The 23,602-nt window shown below is 45.4% G+C and overlaps 1 protein-coding gene across 3 annotated transcripts in view; it reads left to right on the plus strand.

The window, feature by feature from the left end:
* DGKG (diacylglycerol kinase gamma) overlaps positions 1-23,602 on the plus strand; it is a 160,401-nt gene that overhangs the window by 29,456 nt on the left and 107,343 nt on the right. For 2 of the 3 annotated variants that reach the window (XM_077754424.1, XM_077754425.1), the window contains exons 5-13: positions 101-271; positions 5,199-5,248; positions 9,179-9,253; positions 9,932-10,054; positions 14,448-14,565; positions 16,123-16,211; positions 19,158-19,274; positions 20,267-20,359; positions 22,103-22,162. In XM_077754424.1, coding sequence (XP_077610550.1) covers positions 101-271; positions 5,199-5,248; positions 9,179-9,253; positions 9,932-10,054; positions 14,448-14,565; positions 16,123-16,211; positions 19,158-19,274; positions 20,267-20,359; positions 22,103-22,162 — 896 coding nt within the window. The remainder of the gene's footprint in view (positions 1-100; positions 272-5,198; positions 5,249-9,178; positions 9,254-9,931; positions 10,055-14,447; positions 14,566-16,122; positions 16,212-19,157; positions 19,275-20,266; positions 20,360-22,102; positions 22,163-23,602) is intronic. The other variant, XM_077754426.1, reaches the window with a different exon arrangement.

Genomic DNA, 23,602 nt, shown 5'->3' on the forward strand with positions numbered 1-23,602 from the left:
CCAACACTTTCTCTACCAAGAATCTAATGGAGCAACAAAAGAGGCTTAATACTTACTAAACATTAAGTGCCCTTGGATGGTTTCCTTTTGCCTATCACAGAATCAAAAATCACCGAGAAGCAGGTGCCAGCGAAAGGCGAAGTGGCTGCACCCCCCCTGGGAAATCCTGTTGCTCCATCTCCAGGCTCAGAATCCCCCACAGTGTACCTGAAGGATGTCGTGTGTTACCTGTCCCTGCTGGAGACGGGGAGGCCTCAGGACAAGCTGGAATGTAAGTGTCCATCCTGTCAAGGGGCTTCAAGTTTTCCCTAGAGGAAGATCTAGTGTCTTGTCCTGCATTCTAAACATGTCGGAGCTTGATCTGGGATCCTGGGTGTTGGTGATGCCTGCTTGGGGAAGGTGGTTCTGTCCTGTCCCCAGCAGTGATCTGGACATTTCCCAGAACCCACGTTGGGACACAGTACCAGATGTATGGAGAGTGGGAAGTGCATCGGAGACCTTGGTATTGAGAACCAGGATTTGGAAAGGGGAGAGGTCTCTGCAAAGGGTCAAGCCTCCCGTTACTGCTGGCAGAACTTCCTGAAAGCCTCCGACTGAGAGGCTGCCACCTTCTCTTACTTTTCAAGGGAGGATATTCAACATTTGTCTTCCTTTCCTATTCGGTGCCCAAACAACTCCTTAACTATGAGGAAATCTTTTTGTTTTTCCTTGAGAACTAATCCGCCTCCATCTCGTTGAAGCTTATTTTCATTTCTTCACCCACCCCTACCCCACATTTTTTGGCCTCTAGAGAAAAAGCACTAGTTAGGTAAGGGAGTTGATCTTGGTTTCACAGTGCTCCTTAAAGTTGGTTTCAAGGAGAGAGTAATAGCTGGTGGCAGGAAGGAAAGCCCACAGCAGCTGAAACAGCCTGCAGGCTCTTAGTAAGACTCACTGCAGGGCGGGGCTCACTGGCCTCCATCCGCCTACAGGCAGACTTTTAAAAACAGGAGACGACACGACCTTGTTAAAAAAGATATATTGTTTAGGCTCCTTTTGGGACCTTAGTAGACATTAAAGGGAAAAACATACACATCATAGCAGAAGTCAAAATTCTAGTTAATAATAAGACAAGTCAACAAAACTTGAACATTAACAAGGAAGTATCTGGCAAAGGTTAACTCTCGCCCAAACCAAAGCGAAACAGTTCGCTGACCACCCATAGTTTTGACATGTTAATAACTGCAAGTCTTCAGTGCCAATTTGGTGGCAAATATAGCAGATTTATGTTTCTTTTGACTAATATTTAAAGTGAAATGTCAAATTATTTCCAAGATTCAGCTGGATTTTTGAGTTTTAGGCATTATATTTGTCCATAATTACTAGAGAGGATGTAGAAGATGTTTTCATATTAGTGGCTCTCAGACCGAGCCTTGTAATGACAATAAAAAGAAACTGCATTTTATTTTTCAATTTTAAAAAAATATATATTAATTTTTGAGAGAGAGAGAAAGAGAGAGAGAACACGCGCGTGCACGCGAGCATGAGCAGGGGAGGGGCAGAGAGAGAGGGAGACACAATTCGAAGCAGGCTCCAGGCTCTGAGCTGTTAGCACAGAGCCCAGTGCAGGGCTGGAACTCCGGAACAGCAAGATCATGACATGCGCCAAAGTCAGACGCTTAATGGACTGAGGCACCCAAGTACCCCAAGAAACTGCATTTTAAAAAACTTTCTATTATAGAAAATTTCCAACATAGATAAAAGTATAAAGCACAATGAGCTTCCATGTACCCATCAGTCACCTTCAGTAATTACTTATAATAAATCATGTTTTATCTATACGTCCCACACATTCCCTATGCCCCAGAACACGTCGACGCAAATTTCAGACATCATGTAACTTCACCTATAAATATTTCAGTATATATCTCAAAAATACAGCTTTTTCTTAAATATAACCCCAGCACCATCATCACATTGAAAGACAATGATTCTTTACTATTGTCTGTTCAGAGAGAAAAGAGGTGGAGCTAGTATAAAAACAAAAGCACTTATTTAGGACCTCAGAATAGCAATTTGGGGAACACGGATTTGGGCACCAAGCCAAATAGTACCCCTCCCAGGGAACAGAAGTTGAGGGCTTTTAAAGACAAAAGGGAATGCTTGTATATGTTGTTTACAGAGAATTTTGATTGGTGTTGATGGCAGAAAACTAATCTTGACCCAATATAATTGGTTACTAAGGCTGTCACTAAGTAAAGACCCTTAGCGTAGCAAGTTACAGATGCTAGAATTGAGTCCTTGGAATATTTGCAGTTTAGCCCAGTTCAGAGTTCAGGGCTCCACCCAGTGAGGATGTGCCTAAGGCCCATCTCCTTGATGACCTCCTGACCCCATTTTAACACCCCTTGACAGAAGTCACTCAATTTCATTTCACCGTTTATATATCAAATACTGTCAGTGTTCACAGTTTCCCAATTATCTTATATAGTTTTAATTGTTTGAATTAAGATCCAGACTTGGTCCATACATTGCCATTGCTTCTTATGTTTCTTCTATTTTAATCTTCTGCATATTTTTTTTTGTAATTTTTTGTTGCAGAAACTTGGTCATTTGGTTGAGATTTTAATCTTATTTGTTTTTTTCTTAATGAAACCAAATAAATTCAAATCTTCCCCTGACTTTAATGATTGAAAACAAGCTTTCCTTTTTAATAACCAAACATGTACCTTTTTGGAAACTATAGCCTGAAATCCTACCTATCATCAATACATTAACAATTATAACTCGTTATTGAATACCATATATCTGCTAATCACTTTATATTTTTAAATTTTTTTCAATATTTATTTTTGAGAAACAGAGAGAGAAAAAGAAAGGGAGCATGAGCCGGAGAGGGTCAGAGAGGGAGACACAGAATCCAAAGAAGGCTCCAGGCTCTGAGCTGTTAGCACAGAGCCTGATGTGGGGCTCGAACCCACGAGTGGTGAGATCATGACCCGAGCCGAAGTCTGACGTTTAGCCAAGTGTACCACCCAGGCACCCCTCTGCTAACCACTGTAAATTTTTTTTGAATGTTTATTTAATTTTGAAGGGGGGGGAGAGGGAAGGAAGAAGAGAGAGGGGGAAGGGAAGGAGGGGCAGAGAGAGAAGGAGACACAGAATCTGAAGCAGGCTCCAAGCTGTCAGCACAGAGCCCGATGCGGGGCTCGAACCCATAAACCACGAGATCATGACCTGGGCTAAAGTCTGATGCTTAACTGACTGAGCTACCCAGGCGTCCCTCTGCTAATCACTCTAAATGTATTATCTCATTTTAACCTCATAATAACCCTAGAAGGTCAATGTGATTATTTTCATTTTACATGTCAGAAAGCACAGAAAGTGTAAATGACTTGTCCAAGGCCATGCTGCTAAAAAGCTAAGTGCTTACACTTTATAGTTCTACTATCTGTGTCTAGTAGGACCAAGAGAACTCTGTGTTTAGAGTTGTCCAGGGCTAGGGTCTGGGAGCAACAGTTTGGGGAAGGTCTGTCCTTCCTTATGTCGTTCAGCCATCTGTTTGGCGAGTCAGCCTCATATGCTGAGTTTGTCTGACCAGGATGTTCTGAAGATTCATAGAGAATTGGAAGGCCATGATCCTACTTCTAAAGAATCCGTTCCCACCGGATCACACAACTGAAAAAAGACAAGGTGCAGGGATATCAAGACATATAAAAAGATGTGACAACACACAGGCAACTTAGCAGGAGTGTGGTGACCTTTGGGTACATGCTGAGTGGTCCAGAGTGGGGATGTGGGTGAAGGGGCAGTCGGGAGGCTCCACAGAAAGCAGGCCTGATGAAGGGTTTCGAGAATTGGAGGAAAATGAAGACATGCTCAGCTCTGCTCCCTACTCTGCTTACTTCTGAGATCATGAACAGGATCCTAGATGACCAAAATGCAGGCTCCCAGGTCTCAGAAATGGAAATTTTAGTCCTTTGCCCAAATTTCTCTCCCAGATCTTCCATATCCTGCATCACCTCCCTACAGCTAGAACATGATGGAGGATGTTTCTGAATGACATGTTGACGTTTTAGAAAAATAAATACAGTAGCTTCTGTAATGGTAATTCATATAATAGTATTAATGAGAATTAAGTGAGTAGTAATGAGAAAGTGCATAGGACAGTACATCATCCTTATTAAATGTCATAATAAATGTTAATTAAGAAAGTAAAAGTAAATAATAGCTGTTGAGTGCTTTCTACATTCCAAGCACTGTGTGACTTAGGAATAGGGCACAGGAATAGAAGTCTGTATTATATAAGCTCAATTGTTCTAAAATCTTTTATGAGGTCAAAAACATTTAGATGTCATAATATCGATTTTTAAGAGTAATCATAGCTGGCCTGAAATCATGAGGCTAATGAAATGATCTTGAACTTCTCTGCTTGCTATGGGCATGTTAAGAGAACATGTCAATTAACCTTCTCTGGATATCTTTTTAAAGAGAACTAGGTTGTCAAAAATCTCCTAAAGCCTTTCTAAGTATTGAAAAGGTCAGCAAAAATATTTACTATGTATGTTGTCTTACTTGGCATATTGCTTTCATGAACATTTTAAAGATATTAAGGTATTTACTGTTTTATACACATCGTGTGCACTTTATGTTTATATCTTATATAGAAAAACTAAAAATTGTTATGGAGAAAAAAAATTGGCCTATCATTTACATGTTAATCCTCATTAAAAAAAAAACACAGTAGAAAGAAACTATTACAGTCTCCATCTTACAGATAAGAAACAAAGTTAAATGACTTGTTTGATGCCCGGGATGGTAGGGCAAGGCCAAGATGTGAGTCTGCCTAAGTCCACACCCTTTCTGTCCCAGTTACAATTCAGGTGCCTCTACTCACCATCAGCTGGGCATTTGCTTTGAGTCATGTTTCAGTGATGCCACGAGACATGCAGGCTCCACCAGGAACATACCGTGACCTGGATCTCATCAGCCACAGAGTTATTGTTTAGACAGGTCCGGAAGCCACACAGCTTGGTTCTCCTCCCTCTTCCCACCCAGTGTGTAAGAAGTCAGACTGTGTGCCTGGGAGGGTGGGTGAGCTGGCTGCAATGGCCTTCACCCCAGTGACAGGACTCATCTAAAGACCAGCAACATCAAAGTCTCTGCTCGTGCCTGGTGCCCAGAGGACACCGCGAGCCTCACCTCTGTGTCTCTTGCAGTTATGTTTCGTCTCTATGATTCAGATGAGAACGGTCTCCTGGACCAGGCGGTAAGTTCTCTCTCTAAATGTCCTTCGTGAAACCAAGAAAACCTCAGGGAGAGGGAAGCAGGGTAGAGGAAGAGTCTAAAAACTTCCAGTTCCATCTTTATAGGAATAGTGATGTATCAATATGAGCTGCAGAAGTCATGGTAGAACTCCCCCCCCCACACACACACACACTACTACTTCCAATGGAGCCAGCCGAGGGAGGGGGGCAGTGCACTCCACGTGGCCTTTTCATTTTGGAAGCCCAGGATCACAAAATCTCCAAATGGGGAGATGTTTTAGTATCTTATCTAGTTTAACTTCCTAGTCTTCCTCTCATACCTAGGGTACTAGCTCCGTGGATCTGGTTCCTCCTGCTCTGAGCAGATGGTCCCATCCCATGGCACCTGGGAAAGCCTGATACCTGCCCCCACTCTCCCCTGGGAATAGGCAGGGATAGGACAGGATCATGGGTGAAAGGAGGGATCGAGAAGGAAGAAAGCAGGGAGGGAAGAAGGCAAAAAGAATCAGACAGGCCTCACGCTCATGGCCAGCGGTGTCAGAGATGGAACTCCTTAACAGAAAGCTGTGAGGGTGAAGGACATGGGACTCAGTCAGACCAGTCCCACGGGGAAGGAAGGAAACAAGTCCATTAGACCAACTAAATCATCCTAACATCCTCTAAACCCCTCAATGCCTTTAGGACATCCCTACAGCCACATCGCAATGCTGTGGGTCGTGCCCTGCCAGGGAACAGCCAGAGAATCATAGACTCTCAAACATTGGATCAACACATGTTTATCGAGTGTCTGCCACATGTCAAGCACTACTCCGAGCACTGGGGGTACATCAGTGAGGCCAATGGACAAAAATCATGCCCTCCTGAAACTTTCATTGTAGTGCAAGCATATGCACTACAAAGCATAGCAAGATACGTGTTAGAGAGAGGTGTGTGCTGGAAGAAAGGTGAAGGAGGGAAAGGAAGTGCTAGGGGCAGGGGTCTGCAGGTTTAGTTTGAGGAGCTAAGGAAGGTCTCCCTCAGGAGACATCTGTTCAGGGAGGTGAGGGAGTAAGCCATGGGGATAGCCAGATGAAGCACCTTCCAGGCAGAAGGAACCTCAAGTGCAGGGGTCCTTGGGGAGGCTTGGAATGTGAGTGGATTAATGAGGAGGCCAGAGTGATGGAGCAACAGAGTGAGGAGGTCAAACTGAGAAAGTAGTAGGAGATGAGGCCAGACAAGTGATGACCAGGGGTGCTTGCGGGGAGAGTTCGTCAAACGTATCAAGCCCTAGAGGTGATTGGGAAAGTTTGTCTTTTACTCTGGAGAAATGGAGAACCACAGGGGATTTTGAGCAGAGGGATGACATGACTTCAGTTTTACCAGATCACTCCAGCTGCTCCATTGAGACTAGATTGTCCGGACTCAAGCAGGGATATCAGGTAGGAGGCTATTGGAATAAACAAGACAGGGAATGATGGTGGCTTGCACCAGGGTAGAAGCGTTGCAGCTGGCAAGAAGTGGTTAAATTCCAGATCTATTTGGAAGGCAGAATAGGTAGATGGAAGTGAGTCCCAATAGAAATATCTGCTTCAGCTTCCCACAGCGGATCCTTGGCAGATGGATGCTCAGTGTGAAAGCTCGTCGGAATGGGGAGTTCACCTTCTCTTTGAGACAGCCATTGCACTGCTGGGGACACTGTTAGAGAGGGCTTCCTTTCTGCACAAAAGACACCTCTAGACTGCCAGAGAAATTTTCAGCACAAAACAGGATTCTTTTCTCCCCCTCCTCTTCCCCCAACCCAGCAGGGAGGTCAAAACACACCAGCCTTATGGGGCCCTTGGGTGGCTTAGTCGGTTAAGTGTCCGACTTTCGCTTAGGTCATGATCTCGCGGTTCGTGGGTTCGAGCCCCGCATCGGGCTCTGTGCTGACTGCCAGCTCAGAGCCTGGAGCCTGTTTCAGTCTGTGACTCCCTCTCTCTCTGACCCTCCTCTGCTCACACTGTCTCTCTCTCTCTCTCTCCTAGAAAAAAAAAAAAAAAACACACCTGCCTTCAGCTCCTTCCCTACATACCTCTGTTTACTTCTGCCCTGCGTAGCTGACCAGGACAGCTGACCAGTGAAATACCAGTTGTACACAATAGGCCTTTAAGTTTTTGAAGATACTGTCACATCTACCCAAAGATCTTCTTTAAGCTCAAATTCTGCAGTTTCTACACTGTTTCTCAGAAAGCAGGCTTAAATAACCACTCTGACCAACCTCTGGTTTGTCAGTGCCATTCTTTTTTTTTTTTTTTTTAATGTTTATTTATCTTTGAAAGAGAGAGAGAGAGAGAGAGTGAGAGACAGAGCACTGTGAGGGGAGGGTAAGAGAAAAACTAAGAATCCAAAGTAGGCTCCAGGTTCTGAGCTGTTAGCACAGAGCCCAATGCGGGGCTCAAACTCGCAAACTGCGAGATCATGACCTAAGCTGAAGCTGGATGCCCAACTGACTGAGTCACCCAGGCACCCCTGTCAGTGCCATTCTTAAAATATAGCACAGAACTTAACCCACTCCTCCATGACTCTTGAAGTATTCACATGTGGCCTGACCATGGTAGACATCAGGGGAACAAGGTCTTCCTAAAATCTGCCTACTATGCTTCCTGAACATGCCCACCCATTCACACAGGCCAAGACTGAATCTAATTCTCTGTTCCTGAATCACGTTGTTTTCATCAGTGTATCTTGGACCCAGCTAGATCCATAAGCTCTTTTTCATTGGAAATTCTGCTGAGCTCTGTCTTCACTGTTCTGCCCACTTCCTTATCCCAATCTACTGCCTCCTCTGTAGTTTTGCAATGGATTTTTAAAAGTTTACATAAAATATAATTTTTAAAATCCCTGCTGAGTTTTAGCTGGCTTATTTTGATCCAACATTCTACCTGGTGGAGGTAGCACTTTTTAAGTAAAACTTCTAATGTTTATTTATTTTTGAGAGAGAAAGAGACAGAGTATGAGAGGGGGAGACACAGAATCTGCAGCAGGCTCCAGGCGCTGAGCTGTCAGCACAGAGACTGATGTGGGGCTCAAACTCACAAACTGTGAGATCATGACCTGAACTGAAGTCAGACTCTTAACCACCTGAACCACCCAGGCACCCCTAAAGGTAACATTTTTGAACTTTGGTTCAGTTCACCAATGTGTCTCTGAAGATCAGTCTTACTTTGAACATCTTCGATGGTGCCCAAGAGACGCACATACCTCCTCAGTCCAGCGTATTTCCATGCAACTCTTGGTGTACTGATTCATTAGCATACAATTCTGTGAGGTTTTAAATAAAACCTGGTCTTGGTACTAAACAAAAGGCTCACTCACCAAGCAAATGTAGCCCTTATACATTTCTGATTCACAGAGCCCTGGGCTCAGGGCTGGACGTGATGCAAAGGAAACAGAGGAGATGCCCAAAGGAATGTAAATCATAGTGCCTGAGCTAGAACCAGCTAGGTGCCCTACATCCAACTGAAACTGACCCTTGAGGGGTATAGATGGATCCCAAGTTGTTAAAACTGTGGGAATGAGGAGGGATAAAAGAGAGAAGAGAGAACTGCCTTGGCTTGTAAGTATTTAGGGAGCTATAATCACAGAGAAGGGGAAAAGATGGGTAGCTTCTATGCTGGGTCAAAGTGCAGAGTTGGTAAAGAAGGTGAGTCCAGGAGGAGGTCAGTGTTCAGTGAGCTTTCTCCATACCTCTGGCTTATCCATGCTCTGTGCTTGTGAGCATCTACTCTCTATACAGCTTTGTAGTCAAGGCAGAAATAAAGAACAGAAACAGATGGTGAGCTCCTTATGAAATGCCAGTAGGTTACACTGTTGCTTCTTATGCTCTGCCTTGCCCATCTTCCTACAGGGTTGGACTTTGAGTGTTGCTCTTGAAAACGCAACTTTAGTGGTTCTCTCCTCTTGATGTTTTTCAGGAGATGGATCGTATTGTCACCCAGATGCTTCACATTGCCCAGTATCTGGAGTGGGATCCCACAGAGCTGAGGCCTGTGAGTTTCCAGAAGCAAGGGGTGATGTCCACGTGAACCTCCAAAATGAAAGCGGGGCTCAGGATGTGGATACAAATATTTACTGTGCATGCTGTCCCAGGCTTAGCTTCTTATAGGCGATTTCTCTAGGGTCCTATACCTTGACCTCCCACTTCTCTGATAGGAAAAATTAAAGACATAATTCAAATAATAATACCTAATAATTTGCCCTAACCTTTCCACCAGAGCTAAATTTTTATAACAGGAGTTCAAGGAATTTAGAGCTAGAAAGAATTTTAAAGATTTTCTCAGTCACCAGATAATATTAATAATAATAATTACACTGGGGGTCTCCATGTGTCAGATATTAGATTAGACATTTGAGATACATTCTCTTACCCTCACTACAGTGCTACAAACATGGCAGTGTTATTTTCATTTTACGGATGAGCAAAGCAAAACCCAGAGAGTAGGAGTGGCTTGCCCAAGGCCACACAGTCCGGGCAGGGCAGGGCCAGGTGTGGAACCCTGGCCTCCTTACCCCCATTTGCTCCCTCACTGCTCTGCTAATTGTGAATTAGGGGGCAAAGGGGTAAAACACAAACCAGATAATGCAGAGCAAAAGAGAAAGAAGGAGACAGAGGGAGGCAGGGACGTGCGGGATGAAAGTGGACAATTGTTGCTCTCTGGGTTCTGCAGATACTGAAGGAGATGTTGCAAGGAATGGACTACGACGGGGACGGCTTTGTGTCTCTAGAGGAATGGGTCCATGGAGGGATGACCACCATCCCACTGCTTGTCCTGCTGGGCATGGATGACTCTGTAAGTCAGCAAGCCTGAGCTCAAAGAGCTCTTGCCTTTCAGAAGCATCAGGCTCCATGTGGAAGTTAACATCTCTATATGGCCTTGGTTTCAGCCCCAGACTTCCCAGTGGACATACCAGATGATTAAGGCCAGCCCAAAAGTCCTCTCTTTTTACTGATTAGTGCCTGGCATATAATTCATTCATTTGACAGAGGACATTTGCTAAATGATAACTAAATAAAGATACTGTTCTGAGCACTGGGAGGGAAGACAGATACAGTTTTCATCCACCAGAAGCTTATACTCAACCAGGAAGGGGGAAAAAAATCAAGGGAGAATTCCATCTTTTCCACAAATTAGGTTAAAACATGCTAAGAGAGTTGAGGAAGGAAGGAAGGAAGGAAGGGAAGAAGGAAGGGAAGGAAAAATACCAATCTGTTGGAAGGTGGAGGGCATTGTGATGGTATCTTATTCAACCATCAAAACAACCAGATAAGATAGATATTTTCCCCCAATTTATATAGATGGAAAACAGATTTGGGGCCTAAAGAGCAAAGGAGGAGCCATAATTTATTTGCACTTGACTCCAAAGATTCCACACTTTCTAAACCTCCCACGCTTAGAAGTGAGAAAGTGGGGAGAAGCCTTAGAGGTTGTTTGCCCTGGCCGGAAGTATGTGTGGGATTCTGGTGCCTCATTCTTGAGTGTAAAGATTAGGTAGAAAGACCTTAGAGGATGTTGGATCTGGTTCTCAAGGATGGATATGATTTGACTGATGGAAGATGATAGAAGAGAGAGTTTGCGGCCGGAGGAAAAGCTTGGTCAAAGACCTAAATGTCAGAAAGTTCAGAGTGTATTAGAGAAACCTCCCAGTTTGATCTGAGTAGGGGATACATGTAGAGGCTTCATGTGAAATCCATTGCAGTATATGCCTGCATCTGACCTAGTCTTCTTTTGCAAGGGAAATAACTTCCATACACAAGGATAAGAACCAGAACTACACATCGTGACATTAAGCATTTACCAGGACCATTGCATCAGTTGTGGACAACACTTTGAGATTATTGAAATGTCAGAGAGAAGAATGGAAAGTTCATCTGAGTTGCCTGTAATGTCTCCATGTGACAGTTCTGCAATACAGGACTGCAGTTCAGGACCCAAGCCTCATTCCCAACACTCAAGAACAAAGAATCCTGCTGTCTTCTGGCACGTCCAGGTCTTTTCAGGCACTAACTAGATATCAAGGCCCCGGGAGCTATACAACTGCCTTCTTATTCCTTAGGACCCAAAAAGTCCGTGCTGGAAAAGATCTTGGTGATCTGTGGCCTAGTCCTTCATTTTACAAACTGGGGGCCAGAGAGGTAAAGGGATTTTGCCAGGGACACACACTTGGTTAATACCAGAGGCTAACCTCCATATTTCGGAGGAGCATACCGCTCATTCAGTGACTCTTTACCAAGAACATTCCATGAGCAAGAACCCACATGAGCTAGGACATGAGGTGCTCAGATAAGGAAGACACGCTATCTGCTCTCAATACTTGAATCAAATTGGAAGTTCTGCTTGGGTGTTGTTCCAGCATACCTGTTTTTTTTGTTGTTGTTTGTTTGTTTTCTGAAACGTGGGAATGGAGATGAGACACTTTAATCACAAGGAAGCAATTTCCGTTTTCTATTCTGTCTTAGACTTGCTAAGTCCAGGGCGCCACACAACTCTTTGCATGGAGCCGCTGTCTTATGGCTGGAAGAGGGAGAGACAGACTATTTCTTCACCACTCCCTCCAGAGTCCCCCCCAAATGCCAAACCAGCCACATAGAAGGCCATAATTTACATCGATGAAGTGGCAGACAAAAGCAAATGTGAATATGGTTTCTCTGAATCAAAAGTTTCATGCATTTAATTCTAAATATGCACTAAATTGTAAGTTTTTACATCGAATACTCAGGGTTCTAAAGAAAGCATCCCTCAGCGTCTTAATCACACTGCTCCTTTGGCTCTTTCCAAGCTCACCTGCGGACACTGAAAATCTCTGAATGGCACACATTCATATGAGAAAGAGTCTGCGTCCAGGGGAAGTTGCAATGACACTCTAGCACCTGATTCACAACGGGGAGGTGACTCCCACATCCTGCAGAAATGAAAGAGCCACATGATGGTGCTATAACCAAGCAGAAATGTTGCTTTATCCTTCCTCTGTGTGCTTTCGCTTCTAACCCTTTATCTGCGAAAATAGTATCTGAGAAAAGGAAAGTCAGCCGACTTAGTTAATGAAGGTATTTTCAGGTAAAGTGGTGATCATTCAGACTCCAGGAAGACGCAGCTGGGTCTGCTGAAGAGTGCTGCAATCTCCCTTCTATCCAGGAAGGAAAACCCTGGATTGTAGACAGGCAGGGGAGAGGGATGAAAGGGCTCAGGCCAGCAAGAGCTGAATTATTATTAAATCAGTTCCTTGTTGTTTTATGGCCTTGGATTATTTATATAACTTCTCCAAGGCCCTCTTTCTTTGTTTCTGGTATAGGTATAAGTCTACCTCCTGACAGGTAAAAAGGCACTCCACTTATTTTGCATTCCTTGGTGTCTAACAGAGAAACTTAATAAGTTTTAACTCACACTATGGTAAGTACTGGATTAGTAGCATTACTTATATTATGGTATTTAATTCTTAGAAAAATCCTCTGAATTAGATGTTTATCAAATGAATGGATGGATCACTCTTTTTATGAATCATTTAATCAATTAGTAAATCTGTTTATGAAAAGTAGAAATCATTAGATAAAAAGACTCTATAATTCTGTAAAACTCAGATCTTGAAAAAAGCAGGATTTTGAGGTGGTGAGACAAAAAATGCTTAGCCTTCCCCCAGGAGGAAACCAGCATTTGGAAAGGCAGATGGGCTTTTCTAGAGACCATAAGGAGCACCATCTGGGCCCAGGAATGGATCCGGCTGCTGTGACCAGCCCAAACCAGAGGTGCCCAGAAGCAGGAACCTGCTGTGAGTCTGGCACGCTGGACTCTGTGTCACTGACTGCCAGTCCTCCTCACCTTATTACAGTAGTTCTGACTGCCCTTAAGACCAGCCCAGGGGTGTTAGTGTTTTCATGGAGCCCATGAGAAAAGTTCAGGGACAGCATGCATGGAGGCATATTCCTGAAGCCATAGCCTCCAGTGAGACTGTGCTCCCATAGCTAGAAGCTGGAAGATGTGGTGTCCCAGGGAAGCTGTGTAATTGTGTGAGGCTTGGCTTATCTAGTGGATAAGGATGAATTTGCCAATTCAGGAGGAAGTAGTTTAACCCTTTCTCTATCTCTGTCTCTTTACTATTTCATCTGTGTAGAGAAAGTTGAGAGAAGTATGTTGTTTTCACTAAGCTACTTTTGCTTGATTAGAAAACCAGTGCATGCTCACTGTAGAGAGTTTGGAAGATGCAGAAGAAAGGAGAAATTAGAGATAAAAATAAATCAGTGGTACTAACAGTAGCTAACCTCTGTTAATAGCTTAGTGACATTTCTTCCCATCAAAGATCTTATTGTATAAAACTGAGATTGTATTGTCAAATTTGCATTGTACTTTCTTCCCTTAGCATTGTGTCATGAGCACATTCCCATGCCATTAGAAACTCTTATTAGTATCTTTTTGATGGCTGATAAATGACATGGATGTACCACAACTAACCTTTGGATACTTTTGAGACCTTCAGAATATTTCCAAATTTTCATTATTTTAAAGATTTTTTTAATGCTTATTTATTTTGAGAGAGAGAATGGGAGTGGCAGAGAGAGGGGGAGAGAGAGAATCCCAAGCAGACTCCACATTGTCAGCACAGAGCCCAACATGAGCCCCAACCTCATGAACGGTGAGATCATGGCATGAGTTGAAATTAAGAGTCAGGTGCTTAACTGACTGAGCTATGCAAGTGCCCCCAATTTTGAATAATGCTGGATTAAACATCTGGCAGAGCACAAAAATGTTCATCTGACTTTCAAAAATTATTTCTTTAGGATGAAATCCAAGAAGGGGAATTTTTAAGTCAAAAGTTACAAACATTTAAAGGATGTTGATGGATGGATGCATGGATGCATATGTAGAGAGAGATAGAAGACGGATTAAAAAGTCCGTTCTGACTTAACACTTCTGCTAGCCATGCAGGAGAGGTCTTATTTTATCCCCCATACATACACTCCTATTCAGACATTCCTAATTTGTAATATTTGCTAATTTTCAGAACAAAGACTTTGTTTTGATTTGTGCTTCTTTTGAAAAGAGCCCCTAAAACAGTTAAACAAGTGAATAGCTTGTGTCCCATATAGGAGAAGAGTCTTTTTAGAAAAAAGAGAAACCGACGCGAGCCGCTCCCTGGCTTCTGCTAGTGTGGGGCTGCCCGCTCTGCATCTCATTCCTCATGTCCCTGCAGGGCTCCAAGGGGGACGGGAGGCACGCCTGGACCATGAAGCACTTCAAGAAACCCACCTACTGCAACTTCTGCCACATCATGCTGATGGGCGTTCGGAAGCAAGGCCTGTGCTGTGTTTGTGAGTCAGCTTCCTTCAAACCCCTTTCCCCAGGAAGTGTCTTGCTCTGCACATACTCGAGCCATTCCAGGGAGGGTCTAGGTGCTTTGCTTCCTGGCTTGAGGGACCACCTATATTGTCCAACAGCAGGAAATCAAGCAAGAGCTCTGTGTCCTATTTCAGTTCTACCCAAGTCGAATGAACAAATATTGTCGTGTTAGTAGACTCCTGTCATGGGCCACTGAGCCCTAGAATAAATGATCAACGTTCACACAGAATTTCAAAACATCTCATAGTAATTTTAGTTGGGTTTTGCTAGTGAATGTTTATTTTGCTGAAGCTAGGGGTGGTCATTAATAAGCAATATAAAACGGGATTGTGTTAATGCATGGAACTTAAGAGTCTCCTTTTGTTTGTCTTTATAATCCATTTAGTAAAGTCAGACAGGAGAGGCAGAAAAAAACAAAGGTGAAAAAAGAGGGGAGGGGACTGGAAAGAAGAAGTGAGAAAGATGGAGGGGAAGGAGGAAAAGGGGTGATGTAAGAAGGAGGGGGGGACAGGGAGCAGGGGAGCAGGTGGAGAGGCAAAGAGGCTACAGTGGCTTTACAGGGGCTGGGGCCTGTGGCTGCAGAGTCCTGCCAGCCACCTTACCATACCGGCAGCACACACTCCTCCTGGACCCACGAGAGTCTGGTGAGCTGTTGTTTGAGTGCTGTTCAGGCCACTGAACTGTTTCATCTAAGCATGCACACACGAGCTAGGCAGCAAGTGACCCAGCCACAGAAGTCGCCTTAGCAGAGCAGGGCCCTATGTCGACCAAGAGGCAGCATCAGTGGGCTAGTGAAGGCCACCAGGCCCTCCAGCTCTGACACTATCTTCTAGAAGAACCCCGTCTCATTCCTGGTGGGTTTGAAGCCTGTGGACCTCTACTGTTGGCATAGGAGTAAAGAGTGGTAACAACCACAATAATAATGTGTGGAATAGCTATTCTGACCCAGACATCTAGTGCTTTACACACCTTATCTCATTTAATGCTGTAAAAGCCTTGCAAAGAGAAAGAGGCAGTTTTGTCCCCAAAACCCCAAGTTTCAGAGACGTGAAGAAAGTTACCCAAGATTATGTGTGTGGTTACCAATGGCAGAGCCAGAGTTCAGGCCCAGGCTTGCTTAACTCCAAGTCTCCAAAGTCAGAACACCCCAGCCTTTCTCCTTCCTCTCCAGCACCCCCGACATACATGGCATTGGCATACAGAGGAGGGGGACTCCTCACACTCTCCTTAGCGGAAAGGGCCTTTCTGGGAATGTCTTCTTGCTGTGTTCACTCTCTGCAGTGGAAGCCAGCATGTTGGGGCACAGGGTACAGAAACCTGTCTGGGGGAGAACTGTGGACTCTCTTCTCAATAGGCAACTGGAGATAGTTCCAGATTTCCATTAGGAAGGCCAGTTCCATATGTTCCCTGCCTCTAACTGGCCACCGAGAGGGAGGCATGGGCCTGGCCTGAAGTGGAGGTGGGCAGATGGCTGGACCTCCCTAGGTGGCCATTCACAAGCACTTTCCTTTTTTTTTTTTTTTTTCCAGATTGTAAATATACTGTCCATGAACGCTGTGTATCCAAAAACATTCCTGGATGTGTCAAAACATACTCAAAAGCCAAAAGGGGTGGTGAGGTTAGTGATACCTGTTGTTTTACTGCATGCTGCATCCTGGGCAACACGTCCATCATCACAGATTCCTGAGCAGGAAGCTTTATCAAGTCCCGTCTCTGCCTCAAGGACCACCCTTAAATCATCCCGTTCATCCATCAATCCATCAGCATCTCCATGGTGCCCACCATGTGCCACACACTGTACTAGGGGGTATACAGGTTACAAGAAGGTCCCCAGCCTGTTCCAGAACTATGGAGTATAGTGGGTGAGAGACAGACATGTAAGCAAAGTACAAAGAAGTGAGAGGTATGATAATGGTAGGTCTATGTGGGATGCCCAATGGAGGCACCAGGGAGGAGGCCAGGGGAGTTTCAAGGAAGTGAATTTGAGTTGTGTCTTGAGCCCACATCAGGAGCACTTCACAAGGCATCAAGGAGGACAAGGCACCGTAGGCAGAAGAATCTTCAAGTGCAAGGCATGGAGACATGGCATATTCTAGACCCTGTAGTCAGTTTGATGTGCCTGGGACAGGGGATGCCTGTAGGGAGGTGATGGGAATAGGCTCTGAAAGAGCTAGGTCCAGCCTGGGAGTCAGAAAGGGGTCTCTTACACAGTGCAAGGGCCACTGAAGAGTTTAAGCACATGAAGAAATGATGGGGGTTGTGAATTCGGCTAACTGCTCTGACCATGGTGCAAGAGAGACATCAGAGGAGGCAAAAACTGTTCAGGCAAGAGGCAGTGCCTCACTGAGGGCCTGACAGGGGCTGAGGGGCACTGTGCACTCGCTACCCTCAATACATTTGCAGTCGCACCATGGTGGCCATGTCTCTACTGAGTATCCCCTGGTCATGCTGGTTACTGTGTATTTTGACTGTCTTCCTGGATAAGGTAGAGGAGATGAAGGGAGAGTTTGACCCATAATTTGGAGGTACGACCACCAGGACTTGGTGATGGGGATGTAGGGGATGAGAGCGAGAGGAAGAGATCAAGAGTGGCTTCCTGGTCTTGAACTTGGCCATTGGATGATGCCATTCAGAGTGTAAAGATACACTCTCCTTAATATTAGCAGGGGAAGGGCACTCTGAGTTCCCGCAGAGGGAAGAGACCATTGAACCTGAGTCAGGAGATGATTAGCAGCAGGGAGTGGCATCCAGCCCTCTGCAAAGGGACTCCTGAGAGAGAAGGGCACCTCCAGGACACACATGCATGCCCCATGAGACACTGCATGGTCTCTTGTCTACTCCATACACCATGCCCTTTTCATGTCCATACCTTTCACTGGGACACACTGTGTACCACCTGGGCTCGCACCTTAAGCCTAAGCTCTGGCCACTTGCCACATACGCAACAGAGAGAGGCCCCTGACGGGCCAGTAGGGCACATTCACAACCTCCTGAGTCTCCAGGGCAACCCAGGTTGCCATCTCTTCTGATCCCAGGAGGGGATGGAGAAGGCAGCATCGTGGTGGGACACAGCCGTGGACTTAGAGTCAGGAGACCTGGCCATGAGTCCTTATTGACCACTTAACAGCCTTGGAATCTAGGGCCAGTCCCTTAACCCCTAAGAAGCTTCATATTTTTCTCCTCAAAATGGAGATCATAGGACTTTCAGAGCAAATCAACGTGACCAGATAGATGACAAATTGATTAGCAAACTGGGTTCTTTATACCTGCAGGGGTACACAGAGCAGGTGAGAGGCTGTAAAATAAACATGACACAGCTTCTAGAGCCACAGTTTTACCAACTGTGGAGGTAGTAACTTAATTGATGAATAATTTAAAACTTCTGTTTAGTACAAATATGGATGGTATCATGCAGATACTCCATGTGTTTTTAATATTGTTGTTTGTAGTTGGCACTTCAGGCTGTGCCCTCACCTTCTTCCAGAGTCCACAGCCTCTTCATTCTGCTGTTTGGGGTGCCCTAGGGGACAGTTTTGAGAAGCTCTGTAGAAATCCTGGACAGAGATAACTGAGGGCGTTGGCTCCCAGAATCAGGAGGTCACTCTGGCTCCACTCACATATACACACAACCACCTACTCTCCCCACCTGGTTCCCGCGTCCCTGTGTTGTTCTGGTGGCGTTTCCCGGTCAGTGTGCAGGTACAGCCAGCTATCCAGGAGACAGATGTTCAAGCCACGGGCTGCTGAACCACACTAATTTCTTTGGACTTTCTCTCTAACGTTCTTCTAGAGTGCTTCTCAACCTTAGCTGCACATTATTTATAATCGTTCAGGGTGCTTTAAAATAAACTACTGATGAGTCCTGTCTCCAGAGACTCTGATTGATTTGATCTGGAGTGAGGGCAGGTTAGTAGGGCTTCTGGAAGCTCCCAGGTGGTTCTAATGAGCTGAGAGCCACTGGCCTATAGAGGACTGGAGGGGAAGGGAGTTTTATCCTTCAGTGGACACCTCCAAAGGGCCAAAAGTGTGCTATCTTTTTAAATCCTTCTAGCAAACCTAGAGGTGGGGCTTATCACGCCAAATTCTATAGATGAGGGTCCTGAGACTCAGAGAGGTTCAGGAACTGGTCCAAGGTCACCTGGCTGCAAAGTGGAAGATCAGTGACTCCAACCAGTTTTGTCCGCAGCCCAAGCCCTTGCAGGCTTCCCTGCGTCACGTTGCCTTCCAGAAGAGGGCGCACACAAGCACCTCACTTCCGGGAGTTCTGCAAGACAGACAGAAGGGCTGCCAGACAAGATGCTGCTCAGCCCGGGCAAATGAGCTGTTCAAAGTGCGGGCCAAATGCGTTTTGTCTACTTTGATTAGGATGATGGTGGTTAGGCAGGAAGGGACCAAGTCAGTGCAGCGCGGCAGAGCAGCCCCATATCCACTAAGCGCATCCACTGAAGGGAAAGCAACCCCTCTGCCCCTCCCCCCCACTCCTTCCAGACCCTTCTCCGCAGGCTCCTGGCAGGGGGATGTGGCTCTGCAGCCTTCCCTGGTATCCTTCCCTTCCCTCCTGCAGGTGATGCAGCACGCGTGGGTGGAAGGGAACTCTTCTGTCAAGTGTGACCGGTGCCACAAAAGTATCAAGTGCTACCAGAGCGTCACCGCGCGGCACTGCGTGTGGTGCCGGATGACGGTGGGTTGGCGCGCAGGGTGGCCCTGTTTCTTTTCAGTGTGTTTTTGCTCAAGCCGTGGCCAGGGAGCAGTGGACGTGCTGCCGGAGAGCATGAGCAGACTAGGGGAGCAAGACTGGGGGGAGCCCAGTTCAGTGTTCTAAGAGTGCCTCCAGTGAATCACCAAGCTTCCCAGAGAGAGGCCAGCCCCAGAACCAGGGGAGATGGCTGCTTAGGAAGAAGCAGGCAGCTGTGAGCAGCAAGCCAGGCCATTAACATGTTCTTCTGGGTGTCATCTGGGGCTGGGGGCACAGAGTAGGGGTGGAATTAGTCAGCAGAGCCTCTGCTCCTCAAGACGTCAGAGGAAGGCACACTCCTTACAGCGGCCTCACTGCCGGGCCACGGTCCTGCATCTGCTTCTGCCAGTCACAATTATCTGCAAACTTCCGGACATGTGAAGTGGCCCAACCTGCCAGCCAAAGCAAAGCTTGTGCCATGTCTTGTCCCCTTGACCAGGTATCAGCCTCAAAAAGGATGTGCCTCCATCAGACCGCGGATCCGTTAAAATACACAGGTTGAATCTTGAGTTTTACTTCCCGCCTCCTGCAAGTTTGTTCATTAAGATCTCCTGCCTTCCAGAGTCTCAGGGCCTAGGGAGCAAATATGCAAGGGGGGTTCCGAAATCCACACAGGGGTGCCCTGCTGAAGGGTCACAGGCCTGCCCATGACCATTTCACTTCAGCAGTCATGGACAGCACTTGGTCTTTCTCTGCCTGTAGCCAGCTTGGCGCCAATGGCCACACCACACTACACACACACACACACACACACTACACACACACACACACACACACACACACACACACACCCCACAGAGCTATACTGCCAAAGCCGGCAGTGCATAAGGATGTGGGGGAGTATTACATAACTGCCTCCTCAGCAAACCTCTGAACCCTCACCCTTGACACTTCCTTGGTCACTTTCATTCACTCTCACCTTCATTGTCCCCCTCTAGTTTCACCGCAAATGTGAATTATCAACGTTGTGTGACGGTGGGGAACTGAGAGACCATATTTTGCTGCCCACTTCAATATGCCCTGTCACCCGGGTAAGTGTTGCTGCCCCGCCAGGTTTCTCTGGGCTCCACATTTCACTTGTAGGCAGAGTTCGGATGGGTCGCATCCCTCCGAGGGCTTCCTCACACCTCCTAGGGTATGTGTTTTCGCTACAAGTTTGAAAGGTCAGTGCCACCCTCATCAGATTGTGAGAGAAAACTCCTTTGATGGGTCCCAAGCAACTGCTGGCCACCTAGATGCTCCAAAATTGCCCATCAAGGGAAACACATGCATTCTAAGCACCTTGCCAGCAGAGAACACAGTTGCAGGAATTTCTGCCACCACCTACACATGGCTAGGCCTCCTGGCCACCCAGCCCCCCGCCCCTGCCCTATCCCTGTCAGCCTGTCTCTTATGTCTAAGCATGGAAATTCCTCTGCCTTGAGAATTCCTACTTGGGGGCCCAACCCTGTTTGGAGATGAAAGCAGGAGAATTCAAGTCCATTTATCTCTATCTGAACCTTTCTGCCTCTTGTGTTGAAGGCTCCTCTTTCCAAACCAAACACCAAACACCTTAACTGTCCCCTTCTGTCTTCAAGAGTTGCTGAGTCTCAGTGATCCCTCACATTTCATCCTTGACTTGACTAGCTACTCCTTTTTCATTAAAAGCCTGAAGGAAAAACATCGCTTTGGAAAACCAGTTGGCAGCATCTACTAGGTTGGAAACACTCTGTGACCCAACACATCCTCCTATATATCTGCTGGAGAAATACATGCATTTAGGGGCACCTGGGTAGCTCAGTCGGTTAAGCGTCTGACTCTTGATTTTGGCCAGATCTCATGGTCATGAGATCAAGCCCCTCATCGGGCTCGGTGCTGGTTGTGGGACCTGCCTAGGATTCTCTCTCTTCCTCTCCTGCCCCTCTTCCACTCAATTGTACCACTTGCTCAAAGAAAGGAAGAAAGGGAGGGAGGAAGAAGGAAGGAAGCTGAGCATTTATTCCACCAAAGATCTGCACAAGAATGTTCATATTGGTTTTGTTCATAACAGTCAATAACTAGAACCTAGCTAAATGCTGACAGAGGGGTTTGAGGCATATCAGTGCAAAGGAATACTGCATTGCAGCGAGAAAGAGGCTATGCTGAGCCGCAAAAATGTGGATAATCTCAAAGATACAATGCTGAACAAAAGAAGCTAGACTCAAAAAGAGATGCTCCCTAGGTTTTCATTTATGAAATTTAAAAGGCAGGAGTGATGCCTGAAGAGACAGTAGTTATAAGGGCATAGATGTATGCAGAAGTTCATCAAGACAGAGATTTAGATTTGAACATTTTACTATATTGTGCAAAATAAACCTCCATAAAATAAATACTAAGCATTGAAGAAAACAAACAAAACCGGACAAACAAAACTAAGAAAAGTGGCTTACTCAGTATCACATCAGTTAGATAGTGCTGAGCAGAGAAGCCAGATCTAAGACCTTGCTTCCCAGAGCTCAAGCTTCTAAATCAACAAAGTAAATTTCTGCCAATTTCAGCATTTCTTCTTCGTAGGTCTGTTCCAGTGTTTTGAAGTCAAAGTCAGAGCAAACGATGATAGAGGCCTGGGGAGTCTGAGAGAAACCCATAGAGAAGCATTTCTCTTTTTTTTTAGATCCAAAGCACCATTTTGGAAAACTCTTCCCTACTCTATACTGGTTCTGTATTCTCTATATTAACTATTTTTTTCTCATGATCACTTTTAATATTTGCGTTTTTTTTCCTTCAAAATATGTTTGTCTTTCCTCTCGTCACAGGACAGGCAAGGTGGGAAGTCTGATGGCAGCGTGTCAGCTAAGGGTGAACTTGTAACNAGGGTTTGTGTTCTAGAGAAATAGATCTCAACATTTGCTTTCTCATCTGATGGATTACATCACACAGGAGGACACTTTATTTCTAGCTTCTGGAAATTATCTTTGACCACCACACCATTGGCAAGTGGTGAAAAGGGGACGCTGGTTGATCCCATTGCTGATAAAATAAATTGTATCACCCTTTTAGGAACAAGTTATATAAAACTTCAATATGCCCACCGAAATACTAACAACAGTGTGGACTAAAAAATATATAATGGGTTTTCCAAGACTGTCGAGCTGTCTCTAGAATGTGATCTGCCAAAACAAAGTTAACCAGATCCAGAAGTTCTTCTTTATACTTGAAAAGGGAGGGGCATAGCAATCCCTGCACTGCCCACCTCCCAGAGATGCTTTACGATTAAATGAGAACATGCAGATTCGTGTGTCTTGAAAATTAAAACATAAGCAATAATGATGGAGAAACCTTAATAATGTGGAAGAGCTGTAGATGCTTAGAAAGGCAGATGGGAAAAAAAAAAAAAAGAAAGGCAGATGGAGTACGCGCACACACACACACACACACACACACAATGCATGTAGACCAGTTGTTTACAGCTGGCATCTATCTCGTTATCCTGCATCTGCTTTGATTGGGAGTGCCCATGCTGTATGGGTTGTTAAGTATTTTGAATATCATCCCTGGAGGTAAAGAATTACTCCTCAGGCTCCAAGGTGCTTCTGGGTGTCACACAGTCGTCACCATGGGAAGATGATATGAATCTTAAAAACTCTAAAGAATGCTGCTGTCCATTTGAAACAACATGGTGCTGTGCTTGCTGAAATTTTAGCTTGAGATCTGGAAAAGTAGGCATCACACATTGAATACGGAATATAGCTATATCTTTGTACCAATCTGTCCTTCAGCTGAATCCACAAGTATTTATTAAGTGCTCATTCCCATATCTGGTGTCATGAGGAGCTTGGTTGGGAGGGTTATACACACACCTGCCCTGCTCCTGAGACATTCAAATCTAGTTGATATTTTGAGACATTTACCTAAGAAAACATAAAACAAAACCCATGTGAATGGGCAACAAAAGAAGCTCAGATGGTATTACATACTTCAAGTGCAATGATTTCAGTTGCAATGATTGAGGAAAGCTTTACATTGTAAGTAGCTCTTGAATTGGACTCCCAGAATGAAAAGTTCTCTTTAAAAAGGAAGTGGCTCTTCGGGGCACCAAGGAGGAGAAGAAACCAGAGGGATCAGCCCCACAGGGTGGGAAGTCAGGAGACACACTTACTCGAGGGTAAGAGCCAGACTTGGATGGGATGCAGCTGAGAGCTGTAGCAATTAGGGGGCAACAGTCGATTGGGGCTATGCTGAAATGTCTTGGATCCTGGGTTAGGAGATTTGAATTGCATCCTCTGGGCAACAAGGTGTCATTAAAAGTTTCTGAG

The sequence above is a fragment of the Crocuta crocuta genome, unplaced genomic scaffold, assembly GCF_008692635.1.
Source record: "Crocuta crocuta isolate KB4526 unplaced genomic scaffold, BGI_CrCroc_1.0 scaffold70, whole genome shotgun sequence".
Taxonomy (NCBI): domain Eukaryota; kingdom Metazoa; phylum Chordata; class Mammalia; order Carnivora; family Hyaenidae; genus Crocuta; species Crocuta crocuta.